The sequence below is a fragment of the Tasmannia lanceolata genome, unplaced genomic scaffold (assembly GCF_043159265.1).
Source record: "Tasmannia lanceolata isolate RefF3 unplaced genomic scaffold, GAP_Taslan_0.1 ptg000013l, whole genome shotgun sequence".
Taxonomy (NCBI): Eukaryota; Viridiplantae; Streptophyta; class Magnoliopsida; order Canellales; family Winteraceae; genus Tasmannia; species Tasmannia lanceolata.
Window position 1 is genome coordinate 39158516 of NW_027518690.1, and position 20054 is coordinate 39178569.

General features: G+C 40.0%; 2 protein-coding genes and 1 non-coding gene across 3 annotated transcripts in view; all 3 read right to left on the reverse strand.

The window, feature by feature from the left end:
- Positions 1-2890: 2890 nt before the first annotated feature.
- LOC143890076 (cocosin 1-like) lies at positions 2891-6073 on the reverse strand. Its single transcript, XM_077394619.1, has 4 exons — positions 5702-6073; positions 4657-4916; positions 3523-3972; positions 2891-3409 (listed from the first exon to the last, which is right to left on the reverse strand). The coding sequence occupies exons 1-4, from the start codon at positions 6024-6026 to the stop codon at positions 2993-2995; spliced, it is 1452 nt and encodes a 483-aa protein (XP_077250734.1). The 5' UTR covers positions 6027-6073; the 3' UTR covers positions 2891-2992.
- A 1541-nt stretch (positions 6074-7614) lies between these two features.
- TRNAR-CCG (transfer RNA arginine (anticodon CCG)) lies at positions 7615-7687 on the reverse strand. The gene has a single exon. It is a non-coding gene; the product is annotated as a tRNA-Arg (tRNA).
- Positions 7688-11531: 3844 nt separating this feature from the next.
- The window catches only part of LOC143890077 (structural maintenance of chromosomes protein 1-like), a 57956-nt gene continuing 49433 nt past the window's right edge, over positions 11532-20054 (reverse strand). Inside the window, exons 15-18 of the mRNA XM_077394620.1 lie at positions 15351-15727; positions 13154-13405; positions 11963-12190; positions 11532-11875 (exon numbers count right to left, since the gene is read on the reverse strand). Of these exons, the coding sequence (XP_077250735.1) occupies positions 11827-11875; positions 11963-12190; positions 13154-13405; positions 15351-15727 (906 nt within the window). The 3' untranslated portion in view covers positions 11532-11826. The remainder of the gene's footprint in view (positions 11876-11962; positions 12191-13153; positions 13406-15350; positions 15728-20054) is intronic.

The following is a 20054-nucleotide window of genomic DNA, read 5'->3' on the forward strand; positions in this document are numbered from 1 at the left end:
TTTATGCAGTCCAAAACATGGACTACCTTCTCACGCAACAATAGAAGAAAAATAGATAAAATAAAGAAGAAAAGGGGCCCTATGATCACTGTAATAGGGAATAGAATACTTCAATCACCGACGAAGGGCGTGATATTTACTTCGATCATGACGAAGTCAAGTTTCTCATAGTGAAACTAGAAAATAGTTCTGCAGGGCTAATCGTAGCAACTCAAAAGTTCCCAAAGAACTAAAAGCCTAAAGGAAAATTTTCATTCAATAATCAAGAAGTCCATTATATTGCTTTGATGATAACTATTTATAAGAAATTGAAATCCTATAAGCTAACTTAAGGCATCAACAGCTAATCTTAGCCGTCCATCTAAAACAACCGAAATAAAACCTAAAAGCCTAGACTTAAACAACCCAAATATAGAAATCCCATAATAGGCATATAGTACATTCTAAAAAAGCTCATAACTTTCTTAGATCACATCCAAATCGTGTGATCTTGGGCTCGTTAGATAGGTAATTGAAAAACTCTTCTAAAGATACCAAAATAAGCCAAACAAACAAGATTTGATACTTGAAAAATAAATAAAATGACAAAAATACAATTAAAAATAAGAAACATGTTCTATGACATTGAACAATATATTCTTAGTCTCTGTCCACATAATACTCCGCTGGTTCAATAAAACTCGTCCAAACTCGTCCTCGAGTTTTGAAATGACGAAGAATGTTTATCATATGAAACTCTCAAGGATCAAATCCTACTGAATAATTTCAACGATGAAAATATAAAATTTCTTGAACTTGAACTTGAACATGTTTGAAGTCATTAATATCCACTGTAGGCTTCAACGTAGGATCTAATAAAAACGGATCTACATAAATTGATGGAAAAATTGATGTAATGTTTTTCCACTGACCCGTCCTTCCAATCTCTATTGGCCATATAATGTAATGTCTGATCCAATTTCTTTTAGTTCTTCAATCATGATTTCACAACTCACATCAACTATCTCTTCTAATGAATCATTGATCACTTTGTCAACATACTCATCATCTGAACTTCTAGCAACGATTAAGAATCGGACTTCTGAATATTCATCTTATATTGGTAGTGATTTCCAATTAATGATTTCCTATTCTAAGTAATAATAAAATGATTTCAAGTCCGGGGTTACCTCCCAATCGTGGCATTCGGCAACTCTCCTTTGAAGTGATCGAAGATACTTTGTAGCCATCATGAAGGTTGAAGGAAAGAATCAGCTTTGATACCAACTATTGCAGTCCAAAACCATGGACTACCTTCTTGCGCTTCAACAGAGGTAATAGACAAAATAAAGAAGAAATAGGCCCTTCGATCATTGTCATAGAGAATTAAATACTCCGGTCACTATCGAAGGAGGTGATATTACTTCCATCCCGTCAAAGTCAAGTTTCACATAGCGAAACTAGAAAATACTCATGCAGGGTCCAATCGTAGCAACCCAAAAGTTCTCAAAGATCTGAAAGCCTAAAGGCAAATTTTCATTCAATAATCAAGAAGTCCATTATCTTGCTTTGATGATAACTATTTATAAGAAATAGAAATTCTAAAAGCTAACTTAAGGCCTAAATAGCTAATCTTAGCCGTCCATCTAAACTTACCGAAATAAAACCTAAAAATCTAGACTAAAACAACCCAAATATAGAAATCTCGTAATAGGCATGTAGCACACTCTTAATATGCCCATAACTTCCTCAAATCGTTTACAAATCGCGTGATCTTGGGCTCGTTAGATAGGTAATCGAAAAACCTTTCTAATGATACTAAAATCAAGCCAAACGGACAAGATTTGATGCCTGAAAAATAAGTTATAAATAAAATGACAAAAATACAAATTAAAAAATAAGAAACATTTTCTATGCCATTGAACAAAACTTTCTTAGTGATTTTTATTCGCATCAGTTTTGGCCGCAACAATTAGCATTGAAGATTTTCAATTTGTTTGTGCCAATATTTTGCGAAAATTGTGAGCCACACATTTAAGGTGAAGGCTTTTGATGAGAAGACGAATTTCAAGTTGTGGAAGATGAAGGTAGATGACTTGTTGATCCAAAATGGGTGCCATAAAGTTTTGTTGGGAAAGAAAGCTATGTCCTCAATACGGCTAAGCTTGTCTAATTGTGTTTTATTCCACATTGAACTTGAGAAGATGACTACGAATTTTTGGTCATGGTTGGAAAGTATTTACCATTCCAAGTGTCTCACAAACTGGATATTCTTGAAGAGGAAGTTCTTATGTTTGAGAATGAAACACTTTTCAAATGTTTCTAACTATCTAAATGAGTTAAACACAATTCTTTGTCAATTAGGAAGCGTTGAGCAGAAGAAGAATGATGAAGGTAAAGCGATGATTTTCCTTTGGACTCTACCCAAATCTTATGATCATTTGGGTACGACTTTAAGTTATAGTAAGGGAGATTCTCTTGACAATAATTCGGTTTGCAGTACTCTACTTCTCGAAGAACTCTGGAAAAAAAAGCTTTTTGGGAAATTTTATGAGGGTGGAGCTAAGGACCGTAGTAGCTCTTCAAAGTTTTTTCAAGAAGCAAGTCAAGACACCGATGAAAAATCCTCATTATTTTAAAGTATTTATCCAAAAATTTTGTCCGAAATATTTGGGATTTCACCCAAAAATCTAGATTTTAGATAATTATTGAATACTTTCCATAAATGTCAGACGAAATTTCGGTAATTACGGCCGAAATTCTGTACGGGATAAAATATACATTAACTTGATTTAGTTGGATTTCAGCCAAAATTTCGATTTCGGTGAGGAACAAAATGCATTCCGAAACTGACTCTATCATTTCCCTTTTCACAAGTATTTATAGATGCATCCCAAATAGAGAGTGATAGTATCCCAAAAAGGAGAATATTATTTATTGTTGTAAACGTGTCTCGTCACACGATTTTATTGTAGATACATATAGCCAACCTCTACGCTCACAAAACAAAAACTTAGAAAAACTTTTCAGCGAGAAGCCCCCATCCTTGGGACCTAGACCGGCGGCTTGGAGAAAAGATCTGCATCTCCTGATCTCGGTTGTATTTCAATCTCCTTGCTTCATCTCTAGAGATCCTATACGCGTTCATGATCACTTCTTCAGGCATTCCTCGGAGAGCAGAGGCCTTTCCGACTAAGGGACTCTGCATGGCATTGTCGTTGGTTTTGAAGGCGACCCACTCAAATCCCTCATCTCCAGCTTGTTTCACCACTGTGAACATTTGTGGGACTATCACTAGCTGACCTTGATGGAGTTCCCCATCAAAGACTGAGTTCCCTTGGTGTCCAACAATCTGAATTCGGCCATTTCCTCTGGTCACATACACCACACTGTGCGCGTTCATGTTCCACTGTGGTGCCAAAAGAGCACTCTGCAAAGATAGACAAGGTATTTTGGTCATTGTTCATAAGGGATATGATTGTCATTTTCTTACAACAAACTATGATATTGCCACACCATTTTTGTTTGCCACAAATAACTCACCCTGTAGAGAACTCCTCTCTCAGCACTCAATTGGAGAGCCTCTAGAATGGGAAGCTTGTTGCTGTTGAGAGTAGTGATTCGTCCACCTTGACCAGAGTAAACATCAGCCTGCGTAGGATCCGCAATATTCTCCTTCAGCCTCATGTTGCAGAAGGTCTCTTCTAAGCCATTTGGACGCCTCCTTTCTTCCCTTTCTTCGTCTTCTTCTCTCCTCGGTGGCCTTGCAAGGTGAAGCCCATTTTCCACACGGACGATATTACCCCTCCGGTCGTCCTGGCTCTGGAGCTTCCTTGCCGTCTCAATGGGCACGTTCAAAGCCTCCGCTATGGTCTGAGTGTCTAAGCCGTTCCAGATATTGTCATAGCCGGAGCTCTCTCGCCGGGTGGGCTCGTGTTTGTATTGTTGGGCCTGCTCGCTCTGATATTGCCCCCTCCCTGCGAGCTGGAATCTCTACAAAAATTTCAGTACACCATAAGAGAAAACGAATCAGTAATGAGTATTTTTCACTAAAATGTTCATTGGGCACTTTTTGAAGTATAAAAGATTAAATCACACCAACTCTAATAACTTAAGCTTTTAGAGTAAAAGTCTCCACCACTTTCGTACTAAAAATCTAGCATTGGAATTCAAACCCACTGGCACACTACACAAGGTTTTGGGGTCCAAGTCTCAAGGCACTATAAAACAGCGGGGGAGCCAGGATTTATACATAAGGCGGGGAGGGTTCAAATTTATAGGACGCTGGGCCCAATTGAGTTGGGCCTATTAAGGAGTTTGGCCAGAAGGGGCAGCTGCCACCCTTATGCTACATGTAGCTCCGCGCCTGCCATAAAAGACAAGTAGTTTGAAAGCAAAAGGGAGATTCTTTATTTTGAGTCTGCCCTTCAAAATTTTGGTTCAAATTTCACATGATATAAAGTTATTGGCTCGCATAGGTCTTGGATTCAAAACCTAACAACTCCTTGATATTAAAAATATCCCATGTGTAAGGCCAACCAAGAGAAATAGGTGCCACACATGAGGGGGAGTGTTGAAGTATAAATGATGAAATAACACAAATTCTAACAGCTTAAGAGTTTAGAGTAATACGTTGTTTCACAATACTAACAAAATAAAATGATTTGTTGGGCTTACTCTGAGGTTTCGATCGAGCTGGTTGGCATAGCTACTTGTGTCATAGACAACGACTGCGACCACTGGCGTCTCACCGTCGTTGTAGCACCAGTGTGAGACTCCAGCGGGCAAGGCAAGAATGTCTCCTTGCCTGAACTGTTGGACCCTTTGGTGTTGGTCTCTATTTCTCTGCCCCCGTTCTTGTTCTGACTGTTGAGACTGTTGGAAGTCCTGGAAAGATTCAGGGCATCCGGGGATCACTACTCCACTGATACCCCTACCTGATATATTTGAAAATAGAAATATTAGATACCATTTGTTTTTTTATTTTCATTAGAGCATATATGTAATAAATTTTTGACATTAAAACAACATATTTTGTTCTTGAATTATCGTTTTCTCAATTATGTACAACATATATTAGGCTTGTTTTTATGATGGGTTTTTTACACCTCATATATAGCATACGTGGGCCAATCCGCTTTGATAAGGTGAGGCCCATCAATTTACACATGTTTTGATAGGGAGGGCCCACCATGTGCACCCAAAGTCCCATACCCATGCATATAGCACACTAGTCTTCATTAATGCGTGCACCCACCATCTCCACTCAAATCAGTACAGTATGGTGGGACCACCATTTTACACCATGTTTTGATCAGGCAGGACCCATCAACTCCACTCAAACCCATGCATTGGGCGAGGCCCATTATTTTACCTCATGTTTTGATGGGATGGGTCCCATGATCTCCACCCAATTGGCCATGCAGAGGGTGGGGGGTCAACAATTTTTTTTTTGGGAAACTAGGATCGAACCTCCGACCTCAAGGTGGAAGGCCAAAGCCTTTACCATTGGGCTAGAGGCCCAATCCCGGATCCAGCATTTTACCCATGCTTTGATGAAGTGGGGCTCAGTACTTTATACTCATGCATGGCCAAGAATGCTTAGGACTACAAAGAGCATGTAGAAGCTGATGTGTATAAGGGGATGCTCTGTTTAAGAATGCTAGTCAGAATATTAAGTATAAAAAATCTATTGTTAGAGAGAGAGGTGCAAGTAACTGGCCTTGCTCGATATAGACAAGCTTAGGCGCATTGGAGAAGAAAGGCAAGAGGAGGCCTTTGGGCTCGATAGTATATCGAGTGGCTGCTACCCCAGCACAATCCAACTGCTCATTGTTCTCGTCCCACGACTCTGTAACACCGGCCTCGGCCTCTACTCGCCTGTTGGGTTCGAGGGCGCTGAGGCTCTGGATACGGCACTCACTTTGATCTCGGAATCGGCGTTGCTGCCCTTGCTGAAATTGCCCTCTTCTCATCTCTATCTGGCCTAGAGACCCATGAAAGAAGAAGAGGCAGAGAGCAAGAAGAGGAAAGAAAGAAGTAGCCATGGATGCAAGAGAGACTTATATCTAGAGATGTTGGTGTGAATAGGGGGTTGAGATGAGTTGGTATTTATAGGCTAAAATGGAGAACTAGGCATCGACACAATAAGAGGTGGTTGCGATATTCGACTGCCATTTTTCTCTTTGCATGGCTCCTTGAAATTGTTAGCTAGCCCTCGTGTTGCTGCATATAATAAAATGGCATATTCAAAAGAAGAATACAAAACAAGATGGCCAAGTGGAAACCCCTATCTTGGTTTTCACTTGGGTGAAGTTACCAAAAGCTAGTCTTCTTTAGTAACAAATGCACATGAGCCACCCAATGTTTAATCCAAGGCCAAAATAAATTAAACACTCAAGCCCAAGCCCAAGCCTTATCCCATGTGCAACCATACACTTAGGCCCATGATGAACCCAAGACTACCCTTGGCCGAGGGCTAAGCATAAACAATGTTACGGGTCCTCCGAGGGCTAAGCATAAACAATGTTAGGCCCATGATAAACAAACTATTTCCTAGGAGTGCCAATGATCTAGCGGATCGACTAGCTAAATCCAGGGCATTGAGGGACTCCGTTTATTACGGGTCCTCTCTCCCCACAGATGTGAACTTGTAATCTGAATCTTTTGCTGTGAGGGATTTGCTAGCGACAATCGCGGAAGGCATTTCGTGGATGGTCCGTTGCATGTCAGAGCAGCAACCACATGAAAAAAGACAAATCTGCTAAAAAGGGAGCCTGTGTGGCTGCTCTGCATGCAATAGACCCTCCGCAAAATGCCCTCTGTGATGGTCGCTAGCTAATCCCTTCTTATGAATATAGTCATCTTTTCTCTAAAAAAAAAAAAAGTTATTCCCAAAACTCAGGCTATCCATTAAGTGCATCTCAAGCCTATACATAGGCACTAGCCCAAGCTAAAACATATTAAGGAAACAAGATGAGTTAGTCATGGTTATGCTAATATCATTTTCCCTTTTTTATTAGTAAAATGCACCCTTTCTTCGCCCGGGCAAACCATATACAGGACTGTAGACTAGCTTCAATTGACTCAAAACCTCAACCCTAGCCCGACCCAACCCCAAGCCTCTGGTCAAGGAGGGTCAAGCCTAACTCAACTTGCTTTTCCAACTAGCCGGATTGGGTGAGGTTGGAACGAATTGAGTTTAGGTTGGCCGGAGGAAAAAAAAAGAAAAAAAAATTTTAAAAATCATAATCAAGAAAGTTTTAAATCACAATAAAAATTAGGAGCAGGGTGTGGGTTCAAGTCGAATAGGTTTGCCAAAGGCTCCAATCCTAACCCAACTCAAAATTAAATTGGGTAGGCTTTTCCGAACACAAATGCCAACCCAATCCGAGCTGAAATCAGGTTGAACCCATCTGGTTCGTGTTGAGACCGATCCAAGTTGCATCCCTACACATATGAGGCTGCGCAAAACTTAGGCCCATATGTTGATCCCAAGATTACAGTTGGCCAAGGCCTGAGCATAAGCAACCCACACCAAAGAGTATTAGTACGCGTGAATTTGAAGCCTATATACATAGGCCCAAGCCAAAATTCCAAAAATAAAATGCAAAACTTATACGTTGGGGAAACTCTCGATCACGGTGGGACTCGAACCCACAATCTCCCGCTCCGGAGGCGAGCGCCTTATCCATTAGGCCACGCGATCATTTGATGAAGGGAGTTCTCATTTATAATATCTACTCTAAACCTTGAAAAAAATAAAATAAGTTCAGCTCCCAATAGTTTTCTTCTCATGTTAAACTAGTGCCTCCAGATTCCTGCCAGACATTGCCTCAACGTACCAAAGAAAACATTGTAGGGCACCTCAAGTGCCCCATTTCCATTGTCGGAGATCCTAGTGTGATGGACCCAACCCAAAAAATGTGGGACCCTATGTCTAATTTATCCACAAATTCAATGGCTAAATGGGTGGGTCCCAGCCCTATTATGAATATGTCGGACCCACAGTGTAGGCTCTCTTGGGTGGCTCCCCAGAGTACAACTCGGGTTGATTTTTAGAAATTCGGGTTGAGCTTTTACTTTAAAATTGAGTCGGGTTCAAGTTGATTCCAATTCACTTTCAAGCAAAATTGCTCAACCCTAACCCTAACCCTAACCAAGTTACACCCAGGTGGCCCCACCATTCGATCACAGTAGATTGTAATGTGATACTTGTATGTGTATATACAATTTCTTCGGTGTATACACTAACCACTTGAACCCCTTCATTAGACCGATGATGTTGAGTCATCTTGCCCATGAAAATCCAAATAATTCAAACTATTAGGATTTTTAAATTTTATATTTATAACTAATAAAGAGCTTCATACGTGAATTTTGTGGTTATACAAGGCCTTAGACACCTCCTACATTGTAGCGGATGAGCCACATTGTATTATGTGAAACAACCAATTACTCAAAAAGCTTAAGCTGCTAGTGATGCCGCTATTTAATCTTTTATACTTTAACAGTGCCCCTTCACATATGGCCCCTCTTTTTAGGGTTGGCCTACACGTGGCACATATGGCCCCTCTTTTGGGTTGGCCATTACATGTGGATTTTTAATATCTAGGAGTTTTGAACCGAGGACCTTCGCTCTTGTACCATGTGAAACAACCAAATACACCAAAAGCTTAAGCCTTCACAACCAAATTCGGATACCCCTTAGAATTAGATTTGGAGGTGAATTTGGATTTTTAAATCCAAATTCGGCGTTTGGCAAGCCTTTATGACATGTGGATTTGGATTTGAGAGAAATCCACAAGATTTACAAATTCCTTATGTTAGTGTAATTTTTTGGATTTATACATCCTTTCTACGAGAGGTTATTTATAAATCTAAATCTGACCCGTAAGGGGTTAAAATGACCAAAATATACCAAAAAAGTGTTAAATGACTTAAGTACCCACATGACATTAATAACTGATCAAAAAAAAAAAAAAAAAAAAAAAAAAAAAAAATACATCGTCTTAGGTAGAATGACTAGAAAACCCCGAGTCAGGCAAAATGACTGAAATACCCCTATACTATGTAAAAATGACAAAATACTTCCGAGTCGTGCAAAATGACTAAAATACCCTTATGACATAAAAATGATCAAAATAACCTCATACATGATAAAATGACTAAAATACCCCTATCATGAAAATTTACTAAAATACTCCTAGATCAAGTAAAAATGACTCATGGCTCATTAAAAAGACCATCATGAGATAAAAATAATAAAAATACGCCATATTAGGTAAAATGACTAGAAAAACCCCTATACCAGGTAAAAATGACAAAATACCCCCGAGTCGTGCAAAATAACTAAAATACCCTTATGACATAAAAATGATCAAAATAACCTCATATAGGGTAAAATGACTAAAATACCCCAAGATCATGAAAAATTATCGAAATACCCCTATACCAAGTAAAAATGATCTATGTCTCATAAAAATGACTAAAATGACAAAAAAATACCTTCTCCATATTAGGTAAAATGACTACAATACCCCCGGGTCATGCAAAATGACCGGAATACACCTATACCGGGTGAAAATGACCAAATACCTTGAGTCATGGAAAATGACTAAACATAAAAAATGATCAAAATACCCCCATATAGGGTAAGATGACTAGAATACCCCTGGATAATGGAAAATGGCTGAAATGCCCCTATATCAAGTATTTTAGGGCTTTTTGGTTTTGTTAGATTTCAAATTCAAATTCAAATTCAAATCCAAAGAGCATCCAAACAAAATAATAATAATTTAGATTTGAAATCCAAATCTATACGTGATCATCCAAACGGCATTATTTATAAATTTGTGAATTTTAAAATTCTTGATTTCAAATCCATGGATTTTGGAAATACAAATTCACCTCCAAATCCAAATCCAAAGGGTATCCAAACGGGCCCTTAGTGTTTGGCAATAAAGATAGGGAAATGATTTTTGTGCTCCAATGTTTTGATAAACTTGCGCTTCAACTTTTGTCGTGTAGTATTTAACGGGCTGTCAGAGGAATGTTACGGTTCTCAAAAAGCACTTAAAGCCCTTAAAAATACTACACGACAAACAAGTGGAACGCATGTTTATTAAAACATTGGAGCGCTGAAATCATTTCCCTAAAGATAAAGGATACAGAGAAAGGAAAAGAAAAATCTAAAAGCAAAAGACTTAAACAGAATTAGAAGAGGATACCTTCTATCAGAGATTTTGAGCTAGGGTTTTTTAGTTCTCTTTTTTAATCTTCTTCTTAATATTTTTCCCTGTTCTTTTTCTATTTCATATGGGGATTTCTGATACGATCCTATTTTTCCAGTATTCCTTATTCCACACGGCTATATCCCTTGGTTGTGTTGGTTAGCTGATTTAGTTAAGTTTACTTTGTAGTTATCTCTTACCGGATCTTAGTTATCTTTGTCTTTATTTGTAGTTTATTTTGAACCAAGGAAAAGTCAGAAAAAGGGCTTTCTCTTGGATTAAAAATCAAGGGAGATATGGTTTTCTCTCTCTGGCCTTTATAATCTCACGGTCAGGCATCATATAAGTTCTCTTTTTTTTATTATTTTCAAATACAAATGTTGGGAAAGAGAAATGGAACGAAAACCACAGTAGAGATTTTGAGGAAGGGTTTTTTAGTGCAAATGTTCAGAAAGAGAAATGGAATATGAGCTATTGTTTTCCTGTTCTCTTTTTTAATCTTCTTCTTCTTGATTTTTTTCCCTATTCATTTTCTATTTCAGATGGATTTTTCAAGTGCAGATTCTGGGAAAGATAAAAAAAATGAAACAAAAACGGTAGAAGAGATTTCGAGCTAGGGTTTTTAGATTTCTTTTTTTATCTTCTTCTTGAATAATTTTTTCCCTATTCTTTTTCTATTTCAGATGGGTTTTCATGTGCAAATGTTGGGAAAGAGCAATGGAAAGAAAACGGTACCAGAATGACAGAAACAAAAAAAAATCTAGAAAACAAGAACCTTTAAAAAATTTCCAGGAAAACTTTTCACGGCCAAAAAGTTTCCTGGTGTCTCAGTTCTGTCATTGTTGCTTCCTAGTGAGCATTTCTAAGATTGCATAACTGTTTAGCTTACCTACCACTTAGGCTATATCAGGGGCTCGTGCTCATTCAGTCCCAAAGTTGCCACCAAAAATTCTCATCACCGGAAGAATTTATGGCCCTATGAAAGTACCCCAAAACCAATTAAAGCATCCCCTACATTTATTTATAAACACCACCTACAAATTTCCAAGCACAGCACTTAGCAAGTCTTCCCTGCCTATGCCATCCACTGTCATCGACTTGGCTAAGGCTTGAGTCGGCCAAACTTTTAACTCATACCTTTGGTAGACCAAGGATTGATTGAGCCAACTCTTAAGACTAACCAAAACTAGGCCCAACTATTGGTCAAGCCATGGTTTGGTGAAGTATGCAAAAGACACTTTGACCCCCACCACTTGTTGCCAGCCATTGCTTGACATCATCCTTTATCATTTTACTCCCAAAAATAGACCCCATCTCCTCTTAATTAAGAACTTGGAAAATTTGTTTAGAAAAGCTTGAACAATTGCCGATAAAACTTGGAAAAGTTTCACTATAACAATCCACTGGTTTTATTAAGCCTAACACCTAGTAGTTAGTAAATAGTAGCCCCACATAGCAAATAGCAAACCTAATTAGCCTACCTGATGATAGTATCTCTGCGCCTATACATCGAACACAATTACAGTAAGCAGTATTTGAAGATTTCAAAGAGCAAATGTTATCCTTTCATATAATACAGTTGCAGCCCAATGTCAAACCAGAGATGGAGGAATCTTCACGAGTCCCGATATTTTGTCAGATCGAATGTCAGAGTTGCTGAGCAGCTGCACATAGTTCAGGAATTAGTATCATGAAAGATGGGACTGAGAAGATATAAATTGAGAGGAAATGGGCCGATTATCAAGAGTTACCTTCTTTCAGAATCTCTGTAAACTCCAACCAATGCCTCGGCCTTGTCATAGAAGCTGTCCTTCAGTGAGATCACAATACTCTGAAACCCATTCCCTGCTTCAGAATCTTGGTTAGTTCTTGCGCCGTCGCATGATTTTGATCGTATGAACCCAGCAACTTTGGCAACATTCAAATTATCCAGTGCAGCATCAACTTCGTCCAGTATAAAGAATGGAGATGGCCGATAACTGAAACAGGGCAAGCATAAAAAATATGAACTTAAAAGTTATTTTTGTAATTAAAAACTACCTACATTTTCTTCCGAAAATTGGTTCAATTTTCAGGGCTCACCACATGGCACTTAATAGAGATAGCAAGTAATGTAAAATTAGACATTGAAAGTGGATAGAATTCTTTAATAGGCAATGAAATGATAGGATCGTGCGAAGAAGATGACAACTGTTGAACAAATACTGTAGCCAAAAAATTCATAAAAGTAGGATTTCCCATTCAGCATCTGAACCAGTAATACAGAGCTTTGAAAATTATGATAGAGAAAATGGTCTATCCGTTAAGTTGAATGAATTGAAAGACATTTGGATGCAGGTAGTTACCTTGTAGATTAGTGGTATAAGTAATCAAGAGGGAGGAGACAAACATTTGATCCCCCTGGAATTTACCTCGTAAAATAGTGATTAGTAGTGTTTGGTTGCCAATCTCATAGAGTAGTGGGAGGGGGTGTCATTACCAATATAGAATAGAAAAGGAGACGGAAGAGAAAACGCAAAATTTTACACGACGAATTCCACCATTTTTTGAGAAATGTGGCATGGAAGGTAGAAGGAGGGAACATAGACACCACGTCACCAGACAAGCAATAATTACCTATGATTCTTGTCTAGTAGTCTCCAGGGATTGTGATGCTAAATTGCAACCAAACACCATAAAGTTACCAAAAAGTGCATTTTTTTATTGGATTATCCTTGAAGATGCGAAATTTTTCTAAAGGATTCATTTAGCCGACCCCAACTAGTTTGGGACAAAGGCTATGTTGAGTTGAGTTGAGTTGAGTTGAGTTGAGTTGAGTAGAGATTATCCTTGAAGATGCCGGGCATGTGGCAACCAAACAGTCCCTAAAGTTATGGTGCAGGGTAATACTAATAGTTTATTAGGATAAAAACAAGTACACCTCATCTTTTCCTTAGTGGTACCTGTGGATTGAGAAGAGCAAGGCGAGTGCGGCAACGGTCTTTTCCCCACCCGATAACTGTTCCATATCCCGAAAGCGCTTTGTTGGAGGCATAGCTGTATACTTGATACCATGTAAGAAAGGATCGTCCTCATTTTCTAGGTTCAAATATGCCGTACCACCTAACGGGTGTGTGTTGCTCTTTGTTAATTGCTTGTAAATTTTGTCAATGTTGTTAGAAATATGATCGAAAGCTTCCATGAAGAGCTCATACCTGCACCAACATAATAATGTTCAGGGAAATGATATGCATACTACTAGTTAATAATGACACTCCTTTCTTTCCTTCACACCTTCAATTTAGCTGTTACAGCACCCAAAAAGCTATCACAGTCAATCATGTGTCTAATATAGAGCAAAGTGACATTATCAGATATAATTTCTAGCAATCCCAAAACAAGCAACCGGCACTTTAAAAGCTAATCTATTGATTTTAGGGGAATGCTATACCTACACCATGTTCTCAATAACGGCATGATCTATGTTACACAGATTCTTAGAAGTACCTGTGTCCGACACGTGTCGGACTCCAATACTTTCGGATTCTTTGTGAAACTTCTAGATCTCTTTTATCTGTTTTTTAATACTACTACCACAACTTTATAAATACTGCACATTTTTTTAGTTTTATCCATCCTAATGGTGAGTTTTTATATCGAAATAAAAAATTATATTTACTTGCTCAGATAAGCTTATCTGAGCATTGCTCACAAACCATGGGGGGGGCACATTTATTGGGGGATCCAAAGCATTCATTTGGAAGACCCTTCCATGGATAGGATGTGTACCAAAAATCAGATCGATAGGATCATCCTAACCCAATCAAAGGTGGAGGGGAAAATGGACAGACACTGTGTGTCCATGCTTCTACCCATTTTTTCCCTCCACAAATGGCAGGGTTAGGATGATCCTATAGGGCTGATTTTTGGTGGAAGGGCCTTCCAAATGAATGCTTTGGACCCCCGCCCCCTTCCCATGTGTTTGTGAGCTTCTGCTCAGATAAGTTTATCTGAGCAGCTGCTCACAAACCATTTCCTCTTTAAATATTTAATATAATATCATGTGTTTGTGAGCTCTTATCTGAGCAGCTGCTCACAAAGCATTTCCTCTTTTAATATTTATTATAAGCATATTATTATGCAAGAAATTAAAATTTAAGAATTGATTAAAATATATTGGTGAATCCACAAATCTTTCTTTTTGTGGTTTGCCGAATCCAAGACTCAATATCCGTGTCGGATTCCGCCACTCGTACCCGTACTAAAGCAACAAATGGCATGATCATCATTGTCATTGTCATTGTCATTGAACGGTTTGGGGAGGTATTCTTTCTTTTTTGAATGGTAATATATTATAAATAAAAGCAAAGGAACAATATACAGGGCAAAGCTGACCAAGAAGGTCAACCAAGAAGGCAAGATACAGAGAAAATCAAAAAAGCACATCTACAAACACGGCCATTAGGGAGGCAAAAAACCAAAGAGCTCAAGCTCTTGCCTTCGCACTCCAGCTCTAGCAAGCTCGTCTGCCTCAGCGTTAGCGAACCTAATGATGAAAGCCTACTTCCAAATCTCCCAAGCAAACCCTAATCTCACCGATCCACCTAGCAAATCTCCGAAGGGGTGGGCTTATTACCAAAGGAGGCACCTAATACCGCCCCAGGGCTCAAGTCTGGGCGGTATTAGGTGCCTCCTTCGGTTGTTATTGTAACGCTCCACACACAAAAAAGCAATTCCATCTCCGCATTACCGCCTTCGATTTAAATTACTTCTTCTTTTTTCTATAGTAAGCTTCAGATCTTTACTCTCAGGTGACCGATGGTTCGTCCTTTCCTCTTCTTCGTCTTCGCTCATGTCTAGCTTACCCTTTTCTATCTTTTCTTGTTTCTCTTTTTTTATTTACTTCTTTGTTAATGTATACGAACCGGGGAACTTATTCCCACCCCAGCCTGGGAAATGTTGCAAAACAACAAATAGGCTCATATTGTTATAGTCTCCGCGGCGTGTAGATATCATTTCCCTTAATTTTATTATAATTAGCTTTTATGGGAGAAAAAAGACACCGAAATTTCAAAAGATAGGAGTCTTCGTGTTACATACGATTTTTCCATTGATTGTGTAGTCGTGAATATTTGTAACTAAAACTTTTTGAAGCATTACCTCTTTTGCTTGACTAAGTTGTATTTTTCAGCTATCCCTTTCTCCTCACTCCTGGCTGCTTCAAACTCTTCAATTACATCTTTTTCCTTCTTCTGAAGGGCATCATATTGTTCTAGAGCCTTCAAGTTGGGAGCTGTTCTTTCAATTTCAGATGTTAATGAATCCATCTTTTGTTTGAATTCTACTTCAACCTTCTCTCGGGCAGAAGGCCGCATGTCCTGCAAATATGATCTGCTCAGTTGATTATAATCAAAGACTGGTGCCACGGTGGATGATCCAGTTTCCAGATCGGAAATAGTTGGAAGCTTTATCTGCTCTAATTCACACTTCTCAATTATTTCCTGCTGACGTGATTTCAGCTGTTCAATCTGTGTCTCCTGCAATAGCAAAAAAGATTCACATAAATCATAAATGATAAACCATACAATGTGTTTCCGATATATTATTGCATTAGACCTAGCTGGCCCCAGCAGTTTGAAATGCCACTCACAATCCCTCAGAAATTCCCTTGTGTTAGGATGCACTAGAGGTAAACAAGCACCGGTTTGCAAGGGTTCCGGCCAGCAAGGAGATCTCAGGCATCTACCTTCAAGCTCCTTCGCTTCTTCTCCCGGCATTTAGGGCCCAAGTCCTTCAAGATCCTTGATACACCCTTAATCTAGCGAGAGACGTGCCTAGTGGGAAGATGAGGCGGAAAGAGCAAGATGGTGGTGGCTCGGATGTGCTGTTATTCGGAGAAAAAATTGGGAATGGCCGTTTCAGTTGTGGATACAGTATTGAGGTATTAAAGGATGTTTACCTGGATTTAATCAAGGGAGGTTACGAAGTGAATGAAGCTCTTGAGACTCTGGAGATAAGTAAGAAATGTTGCAGAAAGAATTCAATGTTAGTGGGGAAAGGAATTGCCATTAAACCCTCTGAACTGTGCGATGAAGAAACAAAACCTGAGGAGGCTGGGAACAGAGGAAAATCAGAAGAAAGCATTACCATAAAGCTCCCTCAAGTAGGACGGGCAAACTTCCGGGGGATTGGATGTGTGAGGGGTGCGGATACCACAATTTCAGACGGCGAAACTTATGTAGATGGTGCGGAGAAAATCCGAAAGTGCATGGTAGTCGAGCTAAAACCGTTGCAACGAATGTCGGAGAAGAAAATAGCATCTGGCCGGGAAAACAAACTAAGATGAGAATCGATGAGGATGTTGGAGGTGCGAAAGCACCATGGCCGAAAAACGGAACCTCGAAGATCTCAGAGAATGACGAGATTAGAACCGTGGAAATTTTTGGGCACGAAGTTCAGGAAAGAATCAAACTTATGAGAAGAAACCTCATAGGGAGGCTAAAGAAAACAGCATGGGAAGTAACGGAGGTGTGGGACTGGGTGAAATGGTTTTGGGGCTTACCAGATTTGCCGGAACTGTTTATAATCAGTAAAATTGAAATCTTGTTCGGCTTTGCTAATGAATCTCAAGCTGATAAGATATTTACAATGGGTGCTAGTGCTTTTGGCAAATATTTATTGTCAATATATCCTTGGCATCCGGCATTTAAAACCGGAGTGAAGGCCGTATGGCTTCGATTTTTTGGTATCCCTATGCATGCCTGGACCGCATCCACAGTTGAGGTGTTGGGGAATCTGCACGGAATGATGATGGAAATACGAATGGATGGTGACAATCCAGTCTTGAGTATGCAAAAGCAAAGGTCTTCACTACTGAGTGGGCCTTCCTACGCTCCGTGGTTAGATTGAAGGTGGAGAATCGTTATTACTCTATTGGAGTAGCTGGGAACTATGGAGAAGATCTAAAAATTGCGGCGAACGAATACCTCGGCTTAAATGAGACTTATCCTTTTGATGATGTTGGTGAGCATCTTAAACGTCGACCATCAGAAGAAACAGTGTGGTCGGAGAAGACGAGGGAAAAAATGTCATATTCACAGTATAATGGACCTGCTGATTTTTTGGTATCCCTATGCATGTCTTGGCCGCATCCACAGTCGAGGCATTGGGGAATCTGTCAGAACGGTGATGGAAATACGAATGGGTGGTGACAATTCACAGTCTTGAATATACAAAAGCAAAGGTCTTCACTGCTGAGTGGGCCTTCCTACACTCCGTGGTTAGATTGAAGGTGGAAAATCATTATTACTCTATTGGGGTAGCTGGGGAGTATGGAGAAGATCTAAAAATCACGGCGAATGAATACTTCGGCTTAAATGAGACTTATCCTTTTGATGATGGTGGTGAGCGTCTTAAACGTTGACCATCGGAAGAAACATTGTGGTTGGAGAAAACAAGGGAAAAAATGTCATATTCCCAGTATAATGGGCCTGCTCACGCCGATTCTAATTGGTTGGAGGAGAGGTCCAGAAAAGGCAAGGCATTGATAGACGGTGGGATGGCATCGCATGAAGATGAAATCTGGGACATTCATTCAAACTGCGAGGAGAGGCGGGAAATGACGACCATCGTCGATAACAACCTAATCAGAGATCGAGCACGTAATGATGGTGGGAACATCAGACCAGTTAACGTGTCGCACAATCGTAATCAGGCCGGACTGGTGGCACGCCGCCTACTAAATACAGATAATTGTAAGAATGTCTCAGGCAAAAGCTGCCTTTCAAATTCAAGCAAGTGCGGGACAGATGTCTCCCACTCACGCATTAAGCAATCCGAACGGTTCAGAGTAGGCGATGTGTCACGAGCTATGGCGCATGCCCAACAGATGGCACAAATATTATCTATCACCGAGAATTCTAAGAAACCAGTGGATAATAGCTGGAATCCAGCTCCACCCAAATGCGGGACGGATGGCATCCTTATGGCTCTGTTCACTTACGTTCTCGGGAAATCGAATCCTGGGAAAACACCCTTTTTTTTCCCGAGAAAGCTAAAATAGTGGTGTTCACTTGTTTTCCAGAGAAACTAACAGTATGAGGTGGAAAATGTCAAAAAATGACATGGAAAATGCCACAAATGACGTGGAAAAGACTCTTTTCCCGCAAGTGTGAGAAACCAAATCCCACCATTTTGACGGGATTTGGTTTCCCACGGAATAAGTCGTGTGAAAAGGCGCGGGAAACCTTTTCCTCCACAGTTTCTCGGGATTTCTTTTCCTTTCCCGGGAAAACAAGTGAACGGAGCCTATAGGTGCAAAGTTAAATGAACGGACCAGATTAGATGTTGTGGCACGATCTGAAGCGCATGGTCAACAGGGGTCTCATTACCTGTGGGACACGAATAGACCCTACATGCAAGAAGACATCTGGCGGGCAGATAAAAAGATCTATGCAGAGGAAAGGAGCTGAAAGGAGACCATCTTCTTCACCAAGCAGAGGGTTTAACCTGAAACGGTTGGCCCTTATCTCTAGCAAGAAGTTCTTGATGAGATTTGGGTCCAATCACCCAGGGTACCCTAGAAGATATCAATGATTGATCGAAAAAATGGTGCAAAAGGTTATTGCTGAGGTCATTCCTCACCGGTCCTTCTACAAGAGGGGGAAGAGGGCGGTAAGGGGCGATCAAAAATATGAAAGGGAGGAAGTTATTCAAGAATATCTAGCACTCAAGTGGAGAACATTGGGTCAAACCTCTGATAGCGGCGTGAAGGAAGAAGCGGACAAGGGGGTCGAAACACAGGAGGCTAATGAAACGATGGACGCATCAAACATGCAAAATTCAAGTGCGGACCCGGGTTTTCGAGGCAGAACTAATGGTAACAATGTTGGCGAAAATCTCAGTGAGGAGTCTATAAAGAAGGACTCTGAACTAACGGAGGATACGTTGGAACAAGATCTACAACATAATAGCATGTCTTGTTTAAGATGTGTTGATGGAGTGGAGAACCCTGATAAGTGCAACTTGAAGGAGGAGGTTGCAGCAATGGTAAGAATGGGATGGGACTTGGGTATTCAATTTCAAGAAGATATAGTCGGTACTCATCAGATGATCACAGAAATCGTGAATATAAACGGGGGAAATGCGTCTACTCAAAGAGGCAAGGGAAGGGGGTCGAGGGAGCTTAAGCAGTTAAGGGGGCTTTCTAAAATATTGCTATCAATGACGATAATCTTCTGGAAGATTAGGGGTTTGGGTTCGGAAAGGAAGCGGCTAGCAATCAAGGATATCTGTTGTATTCGAAGAGCAGATGTACTGGTCATAATTGAATCTAAGATGTGGTCGTGGTGTGTGTGTGTGTGTGTTGCTTGGGGGGGGATCGGATCTATTGATCGATGATTGTTGGGGAAGAAATAATATGCAAGAGGTATGGCTGGCGGAATCATCGTCATTTGGAAGGAAAGTTTACAGGTAACGGAGGATCATCAGATCGGTATGCACACGGTATCCGTCCGCCTTAAGCACAGACTCTTCAATTTGCAATGTCTCCTAACGGCGGTTTATGGTCCACCACGTGCTAGGGAAAGGAGAACACTGTGGCCAAAGTTGATGAATATACGCTGACAGTATTCGGGGCCGTGGATTGCGGGAGGGGATTTCAATACCATTAGATTCCCGGAAAAGAAAAATCAGATGGGAAGTATTACAACAAGCATGCAGAAATTATCGAATTTTATCCTTGACTGCGAATTAATTGACTTGCCTGGAGGGGACCAGATTTACATGGACTAATAATCAAGATTGTCTTACATTTAGCAAGTTGGATAGAATTTTGATTTCTAAAAAGTGGGACAAGATGTTTCC